At 38.1% G+C, this 19,017-nt stretch overlaps 1 protein-coding gene across 3 annotated transcripts in view; it reads left to right on the forward strand.

Annotated features, from left to right (window-relative positions):
• Rbm44 (RNA binding motif protein 44) overlaps window positions 1-19,017 on the forward strand; it is a 43,200-nt gene that overhangs the window by 18,565 nt on the left and 5,618 nt on the right. For 2 of the 3 annotated variants that reach the window (XM_010626140.1, XM_010626141.2), the window contains exons 9-15: window positions 5,825-5,939; window positions 6,190-6,318; window positions 8,041-8,123; window positions 8,222-8,295; window positions 9,981-10,254; window positions 11,306-11,451; window positions 11,587-11,732. In XM_010626140.1, the coding sequence (XP_010624442.1) occupies window positions 5,825-5,939; window positions 6,190-6,318; window positions 8,041-8,123; window positions 8,222-8,295; window positions 9,981-10,254; window positions 11,306-11,451; window positions 11,587-11,710 (945 nt within the window). In that variant the 3' untranslated portion in view covers window positions 11,711-11,732. The remainder of the gene's footprint in view (window positions 1-5,824; window positions 5,940-6,189; window positions 6,319-8,040; window positions 8,124-8,221; window positions 8,296-9,980; window positions 10,255-11,305; window positions 11,452-11,586; window positions 11,733-19,017) is intronic. The other variant, XM_010626142.1, reaches the window with a different exon arrangement.

Genomic DNA, 19,017 nt, shown 5'->3' on the forward strand with positions numbered 1-19,017 from the left:
CGCGCAGGCCGGGAGCTCACGCGCACGCCGCCGGGTGATCGCAGACAGGCAGGTAGGCAGGCAGCTGAAAAAAACCCCCTCTGGGGTCCTTGGGTCCTTCCTGGGCCTGTTGTCGCGCAGGCCGGGAGCTCGTGCGCACGCCGCCGGGTGATCGCAGACAGGCAGGCAGGCAGCTGAAAAAAACCCCCTCTGGGGTCCTTGGGTCCTTCCTGGGTCTGTTGTCACGCAGGCCAGGAGCTCCCGCGCAGGCCGGGAGCTCGCGCGCACGCCGCCGGGTGATCGCAGCAAAAAAAATCTTATTTAAAATAATAAAAAATAAATAAGACATAGGGCTTGGCAAACGCTGCAATTAGAAAAGAACTTTTCTGTGACTCATCATAGTCAAAATCCCAGAAGTCCAACAAAGGACAGAATTTTAAGTGGTTATAGAAAAGAAACAAATTGGGCCAGGGATTCAGCTCAGTGGTGCCACTGTCTGCCTCATAAGTGCAAGGTACCAAGTTCAATATCTGGTACCAAAAAGAAAAACAAATCACTTGTAAGGGTAAAACACTTAGAATTACAGCAGATTTCTCAACACAAACCTTAAAGGCCTAAAAATGTTGAATTATTTTAAACCCTGGAAAAAACAAACTTCCAACCTAGACTGATCTATCCTACAAAACTATCTTTCAGAATTGGAGAAATAAGGTCTTTCCAAGATAAAGAGCACCTTAAATTCATGATCAAACCAGCACTCCAAAAAACTTTCAATGATATCCTGGAAAAAGACAAGACAACATCCCAAAAAGCGGAATGAATGCATCATTTATAATGCACAGTTAAGCAGGAAAAAAAAAAACCCCAAAACATCAGCAATAGGAAAATAATGCATTGATAGGAACAAATTGGTACCTCTTCATAAAAACTCTTTATGTGACTGGCTCCAACTCCCCAACAAAAGACAGTTGGCAGATTGGATCAAAAAACAGAATCCAGTGGTATGGGGCTAGGATTTAGCTCAGTGGTGCTGCCCACCTACCTTGCAAGCACAAGGTTCTGAGTTTGATCCCCAGTACAGCTGCCCCCCAAAAAAATCCAATGGTATACTATATATATAAGAAACATTTAGTCCAAAAATAAATTTGTAAGTTAATATTCCATGTGCTGATAACCCAAAAATGAGCAGAAGTAGCTATCCTATTTTCAGACAAAGTGGACTTCAAGCCAAAACTAATCAGAAGAGGCAAGGAAGATCATTATATTGGTTAAGGGAACAATTCAACAGGAAAAAGTAACAATTATAAATATATCTGCACTGAACATTGGCATACACAACTTCATAAAACAGACAGTACTAGACATAAAAGATCAGATAAACATCAACACAATTATAGCAGAGGACCTGAATACCCTACTATTACAAATTGATCAACTAGACAAAAAAAAAAGTCAACAAAGAAATACCATAATTCAACCACACCTTAACAGATAATGTACAGTGTTGCACCAAACAACAGAATTCACATTCTTATCAGCAGCACATGGAACTTTCTCCAAAGTAAACCACATATTTGCTCATAGAATATACTTAAATAAATATAAAGAATTGAATCCAGGTGTGGTGGCACATGCCCTAATCCCAGCACTCAGGAGGCTAAGGCAGAGGCTCACCACAAGCGCAGTGCCACTGAACTATATATTGAGGTGAAGACTAGCCTGAACTACATTGTGAGGCCCTGTCTCAACACAAAAGAGTTGAAATTATTCCATGCATGTTATCAGATCATAGTCCAATAAAACTAGAAATTAATAGCAGAACAAACCACAAAAGTTATGTGAACATGTAGAAATTAAATAATACATTTATGAGTAATCAGTGGCTCACAGAAGAAATCAAGAATTTACAGTTCCTAGAGTCAAAAATACAGTACAACATGCCACATCTATAGGATGCAATTAAAGCACTCCTATGAGATGTTTATAACTGTGAATGCCCACATTAGGGGGAAAAGAAAGTGACTCTAAATAACCTAATGATTCACTTTAAGATCTCAGTAAAACTAGAAATCCAATTCCAAAGCTAATACAGCTAAAAAAAAATTATAAAAATCAGAGCAGAAGTTATGAAATTGAGAACCAGTGAATCAAAGATCTTTAGAAGAATAAATAATAGGAAAACTTAGCAGATATTACCAAAAACAAAAAAGGCCCAAATCAATGCAATGAGAAACAAGGCAAAATCATAATGGAAGATTATTAGTAACTACTTGGAAAATCAAATAAATTAGAAATGGGTAGATTGCTGGATATATTAGAAAAACTGAAGCAAAAACAAATATATAAATCCTACATAACCCATTTATAGTAGGCAGTGAACTTGAAGAAGTTATAAAAACCAATCAACTAAGAAAAGCCTAGAACCTGATGGAGTCACCTCTGAATTCTACAAGTACTTCAGGGGAGACCTGACACCATTATTTCTCAAACTGTTCAATGAATCCTAAAGGGAAGGAGTACTGTCAAATTCATTCGGAAGCTAGTGTTGCCCTGAGTCCAAAAGAAGGCAAGGCCTCAACTTAACAAAAACTACAGGACAGTCTTTAATGACCATAGATACAAAGGTCCTTACAAGATGCTGGCAAACAGAATACTACAAATCATTAGATCATACATCATGACAGTGGGATTCATCTTAGGAATGCAAGGATGGTTCAGTATAAGTAAATCAGTAATTGGAATACATTACATAAATGTAAGCAAGGACAAAAATCACACAATCATTTCAGTAAGGGAGAAAAGAATTGACAATATCCAACATCTCAAGATAAAAACACTGAAGAAAATAGGTGTGGGAGGAACTTAATCTGATAAAAGCCATTTATGGTGGACTTACAGCCATCATCATATTAAATGGGTAAAAATTGAAAGCTTTTCCTCTGAAATCAGGAAAAAGACAAGGATGTCCACTATACCACTCATTCAATATAGTACATGATCTTTTATTTAGAAGATCTAAAAGACTCCTAGAACTAATAGACAAACACAACAAAGTAACAGTATACAAAATAACACAAAAAACTTAATAGCATTTCTTCCTGTACACGAGAAATGAACCAAAAGACAAATTTGGAAAACAATACCATTCAAAATAGCTTCAAAAAATGAAATACTTAAGAATTAACCAAGGAAGTGGAAAACCTCTATAGCAAAAACTATGATACTCTGAGGAAGATATTATATTAGAAAATGGTATGATGTACCCGGTTCCTAGATAGGCAGAAGCGTTGTAGTCAAAATGGCCATGCGTTCAAAACTGATAGAGATTTAGTACAGTCCCATTCAAAGTACCAGTAGCATTCCTTAACTACAGAGAAATCAATCCTAAAATTCATATGGAACCGGAATAACAAAGGCAATCCTAGGCAACAAGAGAAAAGCAGGAGGCATCACAATGCCCATCTTTGAGTATATTACAAACCTACAGTGGTAACAACAGCAAGTAGTGGCGCAAATCCAGACGTGGATTAATGGAGCAGAATGGAGTGTGCTGAAGCAGCCCAAGACATTCAACCATCTAGTCTTTGCCACAAAAGCCAAAAAACGCACTGGAAGTATCACCTTGTTAACAGGTGATGCTCAGAAACTGGCTGTCCACATGCAGAAAATTGAATCTAGACCTACATCTCTCACCATGTACTGAACTCAAATCAAAGTGAATCAAAAATCTGAATTCTAAAATAGAAACATCTGCTGGAAGATAAAATAAGTTGAAGACATAGGCATAGACAAAGACTTTCTGAACATAATGCAGTTGCGTAACAACATCAAGAATCATCACAGGTTCGATCCCCGGTACCAAAAAAAAAATCAACACAGGATCACATCCAGTTAAAAAGCTGCTGCACAGCAAAGGAAGCACCCAACAGTAAAGTGACAGCCTACAACTGGGGAAAAAAGCATTACCAGTTATCTGCCAGAGGACTAATAACCAACAGCTCCAAAAATAAAAGACCCAGTCAAAAAAATAACTGAAGTAAATAGACACTTCTCAAAAAGTAGTACAAGTGGCCAGTAAATACATGAAAAAATATTCAACATCTCTGGCCACAGATTTGACCTTACTCCAGAAGGTAATAACAAATAGTAACAAATGCTGGTGAAGGTGCAGCAGAAGAACCCTTCTACTTTGGTGGTAGAAGTGTAAACTAATACAGTCACTATGGGAATTCCTCAAAAAATTGAAACTAGAAATTTCATTCAGCGTAGGTATTTCCTTCTAGGAATCTTCCCAAGAGAGTTAAAAATGTCTTGCCATAATGATACATGCGTCCCAATGTTGTTTGGTTGGTTGGTTGGTTTTTTTGGTATTGGGAATTGGGAATTCATTCAGCGTAGGTATTTCCTTCTAGGAATCTTCCCAAGAGAGTTAAAAATGTCTTGCCATAATGATACATGCGTCCCAATGTTGTTTGGTTGGTTGGTTTTTTTGGTATTGGGAAACAAACTCGGGACCTTGTGCTTGTGAGGTAGGCAGTGGAACCACTGAGTTAAATCCCTGGCCCTGCATGCCAATGTTTTATAGCATCACAACTCAATAGCGAAACCTTGGAAGCTCCCTGTATGTCCATCAATAGATGAATGAGTAAAGAAAATGTCAATTTATACACAATTGAGCACCATATCATAAAGAATAACTGAATCATCTGTAGGAAAATGGATGCACCTTGGAGGCTGTAATATTAAGTGAAATAAATTAGACACATGCAAATTTCTCATGGTTTCTCATATGAGAAATCCAGTGCATAAATAAATAAAAGGGCTAAATAAAGATAATAGGAAATGGGGATATAGGTCTTTTCCAAATGGAAAGGGGACCAGCAGAAAGGGGAAGAGGGAAGGGAGGAGAGAAAGGGTATATAAAAAGAACTGAGATTTGTTACGTGTACTAACTCCCCACTATGAATGATGTCATTATATACTACAAACATACATGTACTAATTCCAAAGATGCACAGCGTGGGATGTAGTTCAGTGGTAGGGTGCTTGCCTAGAATGTACAAGGCCCTACATTGTGGGGGGGTACTGGGGATCCAACTCAGGACCTTGCACTTGTAAGGCAGGTGGTGGCACCACTGAGCTAAATCCCCAGCCCTAGGCCCTAAGTTTTATCCACAGCGTCCACAGCGTTGCAAAAAAAAATTTTTTTAATGTTATGATACAAAGGCAGTTTCTCTAGTCTTAATTTTGACTATTTTAAGTTTGAGCTATATTTCAATATCATTAAATCAGCTGGTTATTTGTGAAAGCCATTATAATGTAATACAGTGTTACTGAATTCAACTATTCATGTATCATCTTCGCAACTTACCATAGCCATATATTACCTGTAATATTAGGTATTTTATATTTTTCTTTAAATTACTCTCCTTTTTAAATAAACGGAAGCATAAAGAACCAGCCACTATTACATATCAGAAAGAAATCTTAGTTCCCATAGATAACACATAAGTATACACATTAAAGTGTTAAAAAGCCTAAGATGATAAATATTCCTGTACATCCAAGAATCATCTCAAATTACTGCTAGTGTGTGTATGCCATGTGTTCCTAAATAATAACTGCCGCACATAATCACTGTACACTGCCTAATTCTCATCAACTGTGACGTGAGCCAGCAACCGAGACTCGGTTTTCTCCCTGTAGTCAGGTTGATAATGATTTTGCTCTTGCAGCCCTCATTGTTGGGAGGGCTAAATAATGCCAGCCAAGAGTCCCTGTCATGTAGTAAAGGGCAGTAACTGCTAGTCCTTACTTTTCTTCTTGTTATTGTCTTAACCCTCAGATGTCTTCATTATTTGACCGCAGTCATCCTAAACAAAATACATCACCCAATAAAGATGGTTTAAAAAGTGCTGAAATAAATGTAGAGTTTAGTCAACTAAAACTTGATGATAAAGGTCAGTATAAAAATGTATTATTTGTGCAGTCGCTAGAAAATAATATTTAAAGTGTTCCTAATGTTCATCAATTTTTTCCTATAAAAGATTACCCTTCCAAAACAATAATTTTAATGAAGTAAAGAGCTGTGCCCCTGCTTAATATCTTGATGATGGCCACTGTTATGCTCCAGAAAGCTAATACTTAGGTGCGTTTTTGGAGGGTTAAGCATCACATGTAACTCAGAGCTGGTTGTATTCAATCTCTTAGAGTGCAGCAGTAGCCATGAAGTCAGTGAAGACTGGTTTGATGCTAAAGAGAGCATGACAGGAGTTGGCTCCTCAGGAGTACCAGAAACACAAATCGATCATGATAGACGGAATCTGAAGATTACAGTAGGTTGGTTCTTAAGAATTTATTGAGAAATTCAAATCCAGCTTATTTGAAACTAGTACTTGCCTGTTTCTGTGTTGATTTGGGAGATTGGGTTATATTTTGTTTCTGTGGTACCGTGGGTTGCACTTGTTAGTCAGGCAGCACCACTGAGCTAAGTCCCGGGCCCTCCTGCCATTTCTAATATTTATGCTACCTTTCTTTACTTACCTATCTGCTTCTGCAGATATTTTCCATGATAGCAACAAGTTTATTGAATTTTTCCCTGCTTGTAGACAAAATGCTTAAGATTTTAAAATATAAAGATATAATAAAATTAAAATTACTTGGTTTCTATAACCAGTAATAGCCACTCATAGTGACCATTCTTTTATACATTTTTTCACTTGTGTATGTTTTGTGCATGCCCACACATACACACACATGCACACACACAAAACAATTACCATTTCTTCAGTTCTGGATTGTTTTTCTCCATCACCACACAGCACTTGCGCTGTGTTTTGCATGCTGGCTGTAGTGACTGCACCCCAGGCTGCTCTGTGTGCTTTGGTCACCCAGCAGCCATCCCCACCGCCATGGAAGTGCTGAGCACACAGGGTCTTCAGTAGACATTTCTACTGGGCTAGTGAAGGGGAAGAGATGCTTACAACGTGTATCTTCTGCTCTTTTTACTGTAACTCCTCCCTCCTCACTCCAGTGTAAATTCTAAGTTATAAAGACAGTTTCATTGTTTTCTCCGTAGGACATGTTAATATCCAAGCAGATGAACAAATTAAATGAAGTAAGTTAGTGGAGATTAAGTATTCTTTGACCTCAAGATGAAAGATACTGCCTGACTCTAGCACTGTCACTTACTAGATTTCTGACCCAAACTCCTTAGGCCTCAGTATCCACATCTGTGAAATGGAAACGACAATAACCACCTCATGAGGTAGCTGAGAGGATTTCACGAGGTGATGTTTGTGAAGCTGTTGGCGTAGTGCCTAGGGCAGGAGAAACATTCGATAAGGGCTGCACCACTCCTCCTCCTTCCCTTCTTCCTCTTCTTTTTCTTCTGTTATTTAATGAAAAAAAAATTTACAAATCTCCCATTATGTAAACATTAAAAAATTATGAAACAAATAAAGCTACTCTGAGAGTTCATTCAACAAATATTTGTGAAACCCCTACCCCAATAGTAATTTCAATCTCAATTCATTGAATCATTTTTTATTTTGATTTAAGACCAGATTGTGTTCACAGCAGAGACCATGAAAATACAGTCTAAGGGTTTGGAATATTGTTATTAAACAAGAAATGTCTGTAACCCTAGTTTTGTGATGCATAGAATCGTGCTATTATATGTCTCCTTTCTTTCTATATCATGAAAATATATACATGCTGTTGACTTACCTGATGCGAAGGTTTTTCTTGACATGCTCTTTCCTCAGTGAAGGAACGTGTGTGAAGGGAGTTTCGACTACTAGCATTGATACATTTTCTACGTCCAGGAGACTTAGTGTCAACCAATTCAACTCTCTTTATTTTTAAGATAGGTTTATGGCCCACAAACCTTAAAATTACATTCCAGGCTATTGTCTTCAATCTATTCAAGGCTGTTTGCTGATGATTTTTAAATAAATTTTATAATTGAAGACAAAATCATGAAATATTGAAACGTTTGTAGTTTTTCTTTAAAAATAACAGTACAGTAATAGTCATTTGTGTTTTATGCTTTTCTATAAGCAGAAACGAAGAATGATGAACCCTTACAAAGAGATAAAGGTTTTCTGGTACACGTCGATGGTCTCTGCCCTTCAGTATCTGAGGTATGCCAGGTTTTCTTCGGGGGGCCTTCATTTTCAAATTCACTGATTATATTATGACTATTTTTTCTACCTTTCACAATTTCTTATTTCTCTTGTAGGCTGATTTGAGGTCTTACTTCCAAAAATACCAAGTTTCTGACATCTCAATTTGTGATTCTTCTACTGATTACAGGTGCGTTTCCCCAATTCAGTAAGTGCCTCACCGTGTCTGCCACAGTGGTGACAAAGTCAGGGGCCTCCCTGAGACCCCAGCTAGTGGCAGGTGGCACGCAGATAGCTGCCATCACTGGCGCTGTTCTTCATTGGTCTTTGCTTCTGTAGCCTTTCCAACTTCATTGTGGGGTACAGGAGAGTCCCCGATTCCGTGCCTTTGTCTGCTTACACACCAGTAAATGGGGAGCCAAGTGCATTAGCTAAGAAAATGGACTGTAGAGTGTGTGACTGTGGTCCAGCTCCCACTTCTGTCAATACCTCGGTGAGTGAATCTGGGCAAATCACTTACCACTCCGTACTTCAGCCTTCCATCCGTCAGCCACTAATGGTAATAGTACCTTTTAGCACGGTTGCAAAACCTAAAAGTTAAATACCCCAGAAACTAAGCCTGGCTGTAGTGGGTGCTCAAAAAAGTTTTTAATGTTATTATTTCTGACCCAAATTTGTAGGTAGATGGCTATTTCATCTGTATATAGTGACTTCCAATTTGCATGTTGCTACTCTTATTACATCACCAAAGTATCCAAAAATAGCAAATAACAATTGTGATAACTCAGTAGAAATGGCATTACTGCTTTATCATTTTATTAAATCATGGCTATGTTCTTCAAACATAAAAGCACTTATCAATAATAATTCTACTTATAGTTGGTTTTGAAATTTATTTAAATGTGTGTGAAATGTTCTTAAATGGAGTTACTTAAGATCATAATTTTTAAAATTTGACCTATCAATATGTTTGATATTAATATATTTCACAATGCTAAAGTATTATTGAATTTCTTTTTTTAAAAACTTTGTGTTTTTTTCTCTTCTTACTTGAAGTGTCATACATTTTGTGTGGAAATTTAGAAAATATAGTTAAATACAAGGAAGCTATAAAAATTTACTCATAGTCCCATCATTCAAAATAAGTGCCTATTAGAGTTGGTAATTGATTCCGTCTGAGGCTGTTAATAAGGATAGCTGTTGCCCAACTTTCTCTCAGTTTTATGATTGAAATTCTGTTTATGTTCTCTAACGTCCTGGGGTATGTTTTTCCCTTACATGGTTATAGAGACATTTGGGTAAATGTCCTTTTGCCATATGGAGTTTGTGTTTGTATGTAACCATTAAGGTTTTACTATGGATAGCCCGTTGTCCCTAGACCACAATCTCTGCAGTTCTATCGTATATGAACTTGAGATGTGTTATGTACATTATCAGTTTCTTTCAAGGAATGTAAAGCACTGTGTACCCCACACATGTATTAATAAAGTAAAGTACTAAAAGATTGAAAAGTTAAATTTTAATATGAACTCAATAGGATGTAATTGTTTGAAATGCTTACTATTTATTTCCCATCTATAATTTGTTTTGTATTTAGCTATTCTGAATATTTTTATTCCAAAGTAACCTTTTATTTATTTTTTGGTTTTGTGAGACAAGTTCTTGCTATGTAGTCTAGGCTTGAACTCATGGTAATCACGTCTCAGCTCCCGAGTCCTGGGATTACAAGCAAATGCCACCATGCCCAGCAGTAACGTTTCTATTTTTAAGAGCAGTTATTCTTGTGAGAGATATATTTAGCTAATAGTTAGAAAGTAAAATTTAAGGTAAAGTTGCTAATGGTAAACTGTTTGGTCCTGTGTTTTTATACGATAGATATGCATCTCTTGCTTTTAATAAAAACAGTGATGCAAAGATGGCTGTGAAAGAAATGAACGGGATGGAAATAAATGGAAAATCAGTAAATGTGCGACTTGTTAAAACTCATGGAGAATGTACATCACCACTTTCCTCAAAGAAAAGTCTGAATAATTTGGAGAAAAATACCAACGAAGAAGTCATCCCACCTTCCACTGTTTCTAGACTTCCCCGAACTAGGCCAAGGCAGATGATGTCTGAGCAAGGCAGTGCACTTTCACTTTTGGACCAGGTTAGTTTCTTAATCAGTCCTGCAAGTGGTCCCCTACGTGCCGTGCTGCTGAGAGTGCCTTTGTAGGGTGAGTCCAGTGCCAGCAGTGCTGAAGTAGGACCAAGCATCAATCAAAATGGAGTTTTGCTGTTGCTGTTGTGTTGTTTGTTGCTGGTTCTGGGAACTGAACCTATGCTAGGCAAACTTCTCAGTGGAGTGTTTTACACTCATTGTCTCAATTTATTTGATTGCTTCTCTCTCTTCTTTTTTTTTTTTTTTTTTTTTTTTTTTTTTTTTTGTAGTGGGGATCGAACTTGTGTCCTCCAAGGCGGGCAGTGGAACCACTGAGTTAAATCCCCAGCCCTGCTTCTTTCCTTTGTCCTAATATTCTGACTTCCATTTTTAAACTGCCCTTTTCATTGTCCCTAGTCACGACTCCATTCCTTTTAAAAGATCTTTTCCTTTCATCTCTAATACTTTATGTTTAGGATTGATTTGGGTACATAGTTCCAAACTATAATATGGAAGGAAAAAGGCAGCATACATTTAGGGCATATGCACCCTGAGACGGAGGTTTGGGGGACCTTGTCTCTGCCCTTTTCTCCAAGGTGGTACATGTGGTTGCTTCCTCTGCATCCTTCTGTGCTCCTTCTGCTCCTCGCATGCCAGTTTCCTGTATGTGGGACTGCTTTCTTTCCCTTACTTGGTTTTGTTTTGCTTCATTCTTCTCTGTAGTTTCTGTCTGACTCTGTGATCATTTGACTCAGGAATTTGCTCTCTGCTAATTCCACTTTTTTTAGGCAGAAGGTTGAATTGACCCAGCCTGTGGTTCTGGAGTTTAGTAGTTCAGGAGACAACGCTCTCGGTTCATTAAGCTGTGGCAGTGATCACGAGTGAGGCAAAGACAAAGAGCCCTGCGAGCTTCAGGCAGATGTGTGTCGTCTCAGGGTACATAGAAGGAGAGCCTTACAGTTAACATCTTTGTCATTCTGAGTTCCCTCGGCTTTCTAGCAGTTTTTTGTCCCTCTTGTCTCCTGTTTTTGACAATTATTTATTCTATTCATTCATTTAGGATTCCAAGAAGAATTGTAAACAGATTGACTCTTCTCAGTTATTACCAAAAATACCTGTTCCACTCATATCTCCAAACACCTTGAACCTTCGTAGCTTTACCAAGATCATAAAGAGATTGGCTGAACTGCATCCAGATGTCAGCAGGTAATAACTGAAATTATGTTTTAAATAAGTTCAAACTTTTCTATAACAATATAGGTCACTTCAATAATTTGGCCATGTTCAGAACATGTTACTTTGGAAAAGGGGAATGCTGATGTATGCTTTCCTTTCACATAGAGACCATATTATCGATGCTCTTCAGGAAGTGAGAATGAATCATAAAGGTTTTCTGAATGGCTTATCTATCAGTACTATTGTGGAAATGACTTCATCTGTTCTGAAAAACTCTGCTTCCCATTAGGACGAAACAAATCAATAAAGAGGTAAAGTGGTCATATTCTTTTATATTTAAATATTGTGAGATATTTCATTTTCTCATATAAAAAGGACAACTCTAAATGAAAATACTACTATAATAAAGTAACATTATTAAAGTTAGAAACAAACATTATATTAGTTAACTACTAATGCAAAGCCAATTACTCCAAAAGTGACTGTCAAAAGCAACATTTATCATCTCCCAGCTCTCAGGTCAGGATCCAGAGTGGCATAACGAGGTGGTTTAGCTAAGGGTCTCGTGTGTGGCCCCTGCCTGTGGTTGTCCAGTGGTTAGACTAAGAGGGAGGATCTGCTTTTCTAATTCAGGTGGCTGTCAGTGGCAGGCCTCAATTTCTCACCTAAAGTTGCTACAGATCAACATAGAGTCCCTTTCCTCAAAATAGTGGATTCAAGGCTCTGTTTCCAGTTGTTGGTGTCTAGGTGATTCAAGCAAACTTGCCATTGAGAACAGCTAAGAAAACTGAAAAAAATGTAAAAAAAAAAAAACAAACAAACAAACAAACACTGAAAAGCTGTCAAGATAATGACCAATTGCTGGGAGAAGGGTATTAAGAAGATGAGTTTCAGAGAAACATGTCCAGTGTTTAAGATCAGTTTGCCTCTAGTGTTACTTGCAGAGAAGCAGCCAGGAGCTTGAGGTGCTCTTTTGATAGCATTGTAGTCAGGGGAATGGGATCTTGGTAAACTTCTAGCAGTGGGGGTGGGGCTGAAGCTCCTCTCATCAAGAAGCAGAATCTGTCTTCTACCACTTTGAATATGGGCCAGCTTTATGACTTGCCTTGACAAATTATGCTGTTTCCAAAAGGCCTTGATTACTCTCAGAAGTTTGTTGTGTTCATGTGAGGAAGCCCAGACAGCCTGTCAAAGGACAAGAAACTATGTGGAGGACAGCCAAGGCAGTCTAGCCTACAGCCATCTATGTCTGTGCATGTGAGAGAGACTAGCAAAGATCAGCAGAACAGTGTACCCAGCCTGGCAGTTGTCCACAGATGCGTGAGTGAACCCATCCAAGATGATAGGAATCACCTACAGGAATCAACCCATTGCTAGTTAGCAGAATTAAGGGATAAATAGCTGTTATTTTAAGTTAGTAAGTTTTGAAAAGGGTTCACTACACAGTAAAAACTAATGCAGATGTATTGTGTTCAAGGACACAAAAGATAAAACAGATTTTTTGTTAGTAGATAATTGAAAACATCTTAAAAGTAAAAATTCCAAAAAGATTTAGTGGTTCCAGTGCCTTCCTTGCAAGCTCAAGGACCTGAGTTTTTGATACCCAGTACCAAAAAAAAAGTGAAAATTCCATTTATTATTGAGCTTTCCTATGTCTGGGAATGAATAACCGTTATCCACAGTTTAAAGGGGAAGAGGTTTATTTGGCTTATGGTTTCAAAAGATTCAGGCAGTGGTAGGCTGGCTTCAAGGCAGGGACATCATGACAGAAAGGTGTGGCATAACAAACCTACTTAGCTCATGGTGATCCTGACGCAGAGAGATTGAAGAACACCAAAGAAAGGGGCCAGGGACCAGATATAGACCTCGAGGTCATGCCTCTATGACTCAGCCAGACACACTCAGAAGTGTGCTTTATTAATCCCCTGGGTGACTCCCAATACAATCAAGTTGACAGTCCACCTTGATTGTCACATTTCATTAATGAAAGATAAAGTCAATGTAATAACTTAGTAGGCTCTATAGCTGATTAGACAAATAGTTGAAATAATAGTTAAAAGATAGAAGAAGGTGGATATATAGGTACACACCTGTAATCCCAGAACATGGGAAGCTGAGGCAGGAGGATGGTGAGTTTGAGGCCAGCCTGGACTGCACAATAGGTTCTCAACTGGCCAGGACTACTGTATGAAAGAAGGAAGGAAGGAAGGGGAGAGAGAGAGAAAAGAGAGAGAGAGAGAGGGAGAGAGAGAGAGGGAGAAGAAAGAGAAACTATGGATTGAAACATGGGGAGTTAAAATGAAAACAAAAGTAGTAAAAAGTATATGATACAGTTTTCACTTTTTTCCATTATTTGTGTAACCAAATTTTAAACAAAAGAAGAAATTAGAGCAGACACAGTACTGCAGAAAAATAATGGCTGAGGAAAAATAAGAACATCTCAGTACATCAGAGAAGACTACTTTAAAAATCATAACAAGGAATGGGGCTTTATTTAGCTCAGTGGTTCCGCCACCTGCCTCACAAGCGCAAGGTCCCAAGTTTGATCCCTGGTACAAAAAATAAATAAATAAATAAATAACAAATAATAGCTTACCTTAATATAATAGACATGATTAAAATTTAAAATTAAGTGAAATAAAAGTCACAAAAGAGAGCTAGGTGTGGTGACACATGCCTGTAATTCCAGCACTCTGGAGGCTGAGGCAGGAGGATTGCCACAAATTCAAGGCCAACTTGGACTACACAGTGAGTTCAAGGCCAGTTTGAGGTACATAACAAGACTCTGTCTCAAAAAAAAAGTCACAAAAGAGCAAGTACTGTGAATCCACTTCCATAAGATACCTAGAATAAGTAAACTGATAGAAGCAGAAAGTACAATGGTAGGTGTCGGAATGGGTGAAGGGAAGAGTATAGTGTTTAATGGTTGTAGAGTTTCAGGTCAGAAGGATGAAAGTATTCTGAAGACTGATGGCAGTGTGATGGTTGCACAGTGCTTATGTATATACTGAGGTGCACACTTAAAAGTAAATTTTATGTATATTTTATCACAATAAGAAGTACATAATTCCCATGGTAGTACAAGGGGAAGCATATGGACTAATAAAACGTATTTTAAATATAGGTCAAAAAGCATAGTAAAAAGAAACATAGAACAGTTAGGATAAGTAAAGTACTTAAATGATGAAAATTTAGTTTTTCATTAAATATAAATGCAAATTAACTATAAAGAACTTACATCATCAGATTAGAATGTTGTAAGCAAACTACATTATATACTATCTCTGGACATGGGTGAAATATTAGGATATCAAAAGATAAATACATAGAAAAAATAACTATTAACACTAAACAAAGTAAACTTTAAACCAATAAAAATAAGAGAGAAATATTTAGTGTACAAGAAATAAATGACAGTCCTAAATTTGAATACATCTAATAAAATACCTTCAAAATGTATAGATCAAATGCTTCCAGAACTTGCAGTCTGCAATTGTCATGAGATTTTTAACATACCTCCCTAACTGATAGAAGACGCAGACAAAAAAAAAAAAAGAGCAATAATGTAGAACATTTGAACTACCTTAATAAACGGCTTCCTTTACTGCCCATTTGTATATAGAGCATAACAACAAGGACTGCGAATTGAAGCCTCTTCAGGCCACTTAACTCTTCACAAAGGTTGACCGTATATTGGACTACAACATAAGTCATGGCAAGGACTAACAGACTGAAAAAACAAGCTTTTTCTCTGAACACAACAGCAATAACCTGGAAGTCAGTAACTAAAAGATAAATAGGGAAACCGACATTTGAAAATGTGCTTCTAAATACCCAGTGGGATGAGTGAAGGAAGTCATGATGAAAATGGGAACACATGTTTTGGGGAGCGGTCATGGAAATAGTCCACATTGATTTTGTAGGATGCAGGTAAAGCTGCACTTACTGAGCAATGAATGGCTTGGTCAGAAGAGAATTGCAATCTAGTGAGCAAAGTATAGAACTCCAAAAGTTTGGAAAACGAGAACATGACCCAAAGGAAGTATTTAAAGAAAGAAACACTGAAGTGTAGAAATTCATAAAGTATAGAAATAAAAATGGACACAAGCCAGACATGGCGGTACCTGCCTATGTCCCTAGCTGCTTGGAAGCCTAGGGCTGAGTATCACTTCAACCCAGAAGTTTGAGATCAGTCTGGGCAATGAAACGAGACTCTCTCTCTCTCTCTCTGTCTCTCAAAAAAAAATAAAGAAATAAAAATAAAGAACAGAAACAGAATAAGAAGTATGGATAAACTGAAAGTTGATTTTTAAATATAATAACATTTCTTTTATATCAATTCCTATTGATAAACTGAATATGAATTCATATTAAATGATATGTGATGAAGCTTGAGAAAAAAAAAGTAAAAAAGTCACAAATAGCCAAGGTAAAGAACTTTTTTCAGGAAAGCATCACTGCAGATTTCATAGACATTGAAACTATAATGGGGTATTGTAAGTGATTTTAGTACATTTAAAATTTTAGATTACATGGGCAACTTTAAAAGAAAACAGATGACACTAGAATATACTAAAAATATAACAGTAGTATAGTATATTTATTTTAAAAATCAAGTCATAAAAACCTACAAAATAAAATCCAGACTCCAGTGGGTTTATTGATGGATTTTCCCAAATATTTAAAGAGAAACTCAGTTGTAAGCTCCTCTAGAGAAACCAGCAGTCTTGACACCAACACCAAAAGAGACATCATAAGAATGAAGGATAAGTAGGCCAGTCTCATGAACGTGGATGCAAAAATTCCTAAATAAAATATTAGTAAACTGAATCCAATAATCTGAAAGCAGTAATTCCTTATGTCCAAATTGACTTTAGTCTTGGAATGCAAGGTTGATCTAACATTTGAAAATGAATATAATTCATTTTATGGATAAAGATAAAAAATCATCTGGGGATTTCAGTAGATGCAGAAATAATTCATAAAATCCACCACCCATACATGATAACATTATTAAAGTAGAAATTTGTCCTTCATTTGACAATGAGTGATCCCAGGCTCTATGACTTCCTTCAACTGGCAAGCTAGTACATTAACTTGCCATGTGATACTAAACTTTACTGATACTAAAGAAGATGTGAGGCTCAAATCGGGACAAAAGACAGTTCTCGCTTGCAGCAATAACAGTAGCCAGAATATCACTTTTGTTTCCAGTTCTTTCAGAGAATTCAGTGCCTGAACATGCAGCAAGGTGCATTAAAAGGAACCTTAAGCTTAAGGAGTATAAATTACTTCTAAACAGGCTGGAGAAAACTGTCAGACCTTTGTCAGGGAGGGAAACATACTGGTCAGGGAATAAACTCCCCTTCATCCAGAATGGGTTTGTGGCTGCATAAAGGCCAATAATATGTAGCTGTTTCCAGTCTTTCTCAGTTACAGAAAGTGCCCCCAAACCTTGGGCATGAGACACTTTCTATTTGCTAGTGTTTGCCCGACAGCCTGGTGAAGAGAGATTTTATTGTCCCAGGCCGAGCACTACCATTCTTGGAAGCATGGTACAGAACAAAATGTTGTCAGTGCCCTGAGGGCAAGACATGCAGGAATGTAAAAGATCTCTGGAGAGCTGTCCCTGGCACAGACCGTGTCCTTTTACGCAGCAGCAGCATGCTCGTCAGCTTCTTCTGCACACTGTTGTCCTGGGGATTCCAGCCAGCAAAATAAGGAAGAAAAGGTATAGGCATCTGAATGGAAAACAGTACAACTCTCATCTGTAGGACCACTAATGCCATACATAGGGAATCCCAAAGATCCGATATTTAAACTATTAGAATTGAAAAGGATTGCTGGATATAAAGACAGTTCTCAGAAAGGAATTGAATTCTACATACTCACCATACTGTTAGAAAAATGATTTTTTAAGAAAGATGTTCATAGCACCATTTAAGATAACTAATACCCAGGAATACATTTAACAGAAGATTTTTAACGCCTCTGTCTGAAAACTACAAAACATTGAGAGAAATTAAAGAAATTCTAAATAAATTGAGGGTTATATCTTCTGTATGAATTCAAAGGTTCAATAGTGTAAAAATACCTGTTCTCTTCATTGTGCTCAATACATTCAGTGCTATACTAATAAAATCCCAGTAGATATGTTTGTGGAACTCAGCAAGCAGTTTCTCAGAATTCTATGAAAGAGGCCAGGGATTTAGCTCAGCGGTTCCCCCACCTGACTTGCAAGTCCAAGGACCCGAGTTCAATCCCTGGTACAAAAAAAAACCAATTCTGTGAAAACACAAAAGATCGAGAATAACCAAAACAGTCTTTAAGAAAAATAAAGAAGACTGGCTTTATGACCTGTTAAGATTTGTTGTAAAATTACACTCAGAGAGTGTGGGAAGATGGCAGAGTGGTGAGCAACAGCGAAACACTTCGAAATTTGATGTCCCTGCACTGGAATATAGCAGCACGAGAAGGAGGAGGGAAGTGGGTCCCTGGGACCCAGGAAGGATCCAAGGCAAGAATGGAAGTCTACAGGAGAGTGGAGAGAGAGAGAGAGAGAGAGAGAGAGAGAGAGAGACTTTACTAAGAGAGGGAGGTGCCAAGCACCACACTCTCCCAGAGCCCAGAATCTCCATGAGGGACCAGCAGGCCAAAACTGCATGCACACAGTGACTACTGACAACCTCAGAGGCCTCCACGGAGAAACACAGCAGTGGACAAACTGGACTGCAGCGGCTGGTGAGTTATCCAGACTCAGACCTCACCCAGGAAAAGGTGATTAGATGGTAGCCATCTTGGAGAGGGGCCAACTCAGCGCCACTGCTGGCAGACTCCATCTAGTGGCTTCTGGTGCCCCAGTGCAGGTGCCAAGTTCAAGTCAGCAGAAAGTCAGGGAGCAGGGTTTAAGCCTGTAGGAGACACATAGACTGTTATAGACTCAAAGAATCCGGTTCCAGCCTCATAGCCAGAAACTGGCCTGAACTGCAGAGGAACTCAAGGGGCAGTCTGGCTGGGACTGTCCACTACCCCACCATGAAGCTGCAGCTAGCTTGCTGGGATTAATCAGTTTGGTTCTGGACTCTGTTTGCCAACAAGACCTAACAGTGACAGCAGAGACACACCTTAAACTGAATGTTTTGGGGTTTTTCTTTTTTCTTTTTTTTCTATTTTCTTTTTTTCTCCCTCCTTTCTAGTTCTTGTTTTGTTTAGTTTTTCTTGATTGAACACATTTTCTAGGCTGTATCAGATGCTACTGTTATTGTTGATTGTACTACTCTAGCCAAAGTCATGTAATTGTGCTAATCGGTTGTTCCTCCTGGTATACCAAGACTGAGATTACCTAAGGTTCTTTAAAAAGAAGAAGAAGAAAAAGGCCAGTACCAGATAACTGACAGCTGGGCCAAGTAGGCAGAAACTTCTCATCCCCAACAAACTGAAGAGGCAGGATCCTACAACAGACTCAAAACCCAAAAGCCTGGAAGTCATTTCCTCAGGGTTCTGAATACTATCCATAAGCAATTTACAAGCATCAACTCAGGAATCAAACTTTTTTTTTTTTTGGTACTGGGGATTGAACTCGGGTCCTTGCGCTTG

The sequence above is a fragment of the Fukomys damarensis genome, unplaced genomic scaffold (assembly GCF_012274545.1).
Source record: "Fukomys damarensis isolate Sample0158 unplaced genomic scaffold, DMR_v1.0_HiC HiC_scaffold_16, whole genome shotgun sequence".
NCBI lineage: Eukaryota > Metazoa > Chordata > Mammalia > Rodentia > Bathyergidae > Fukomys > Fukomys damarensis.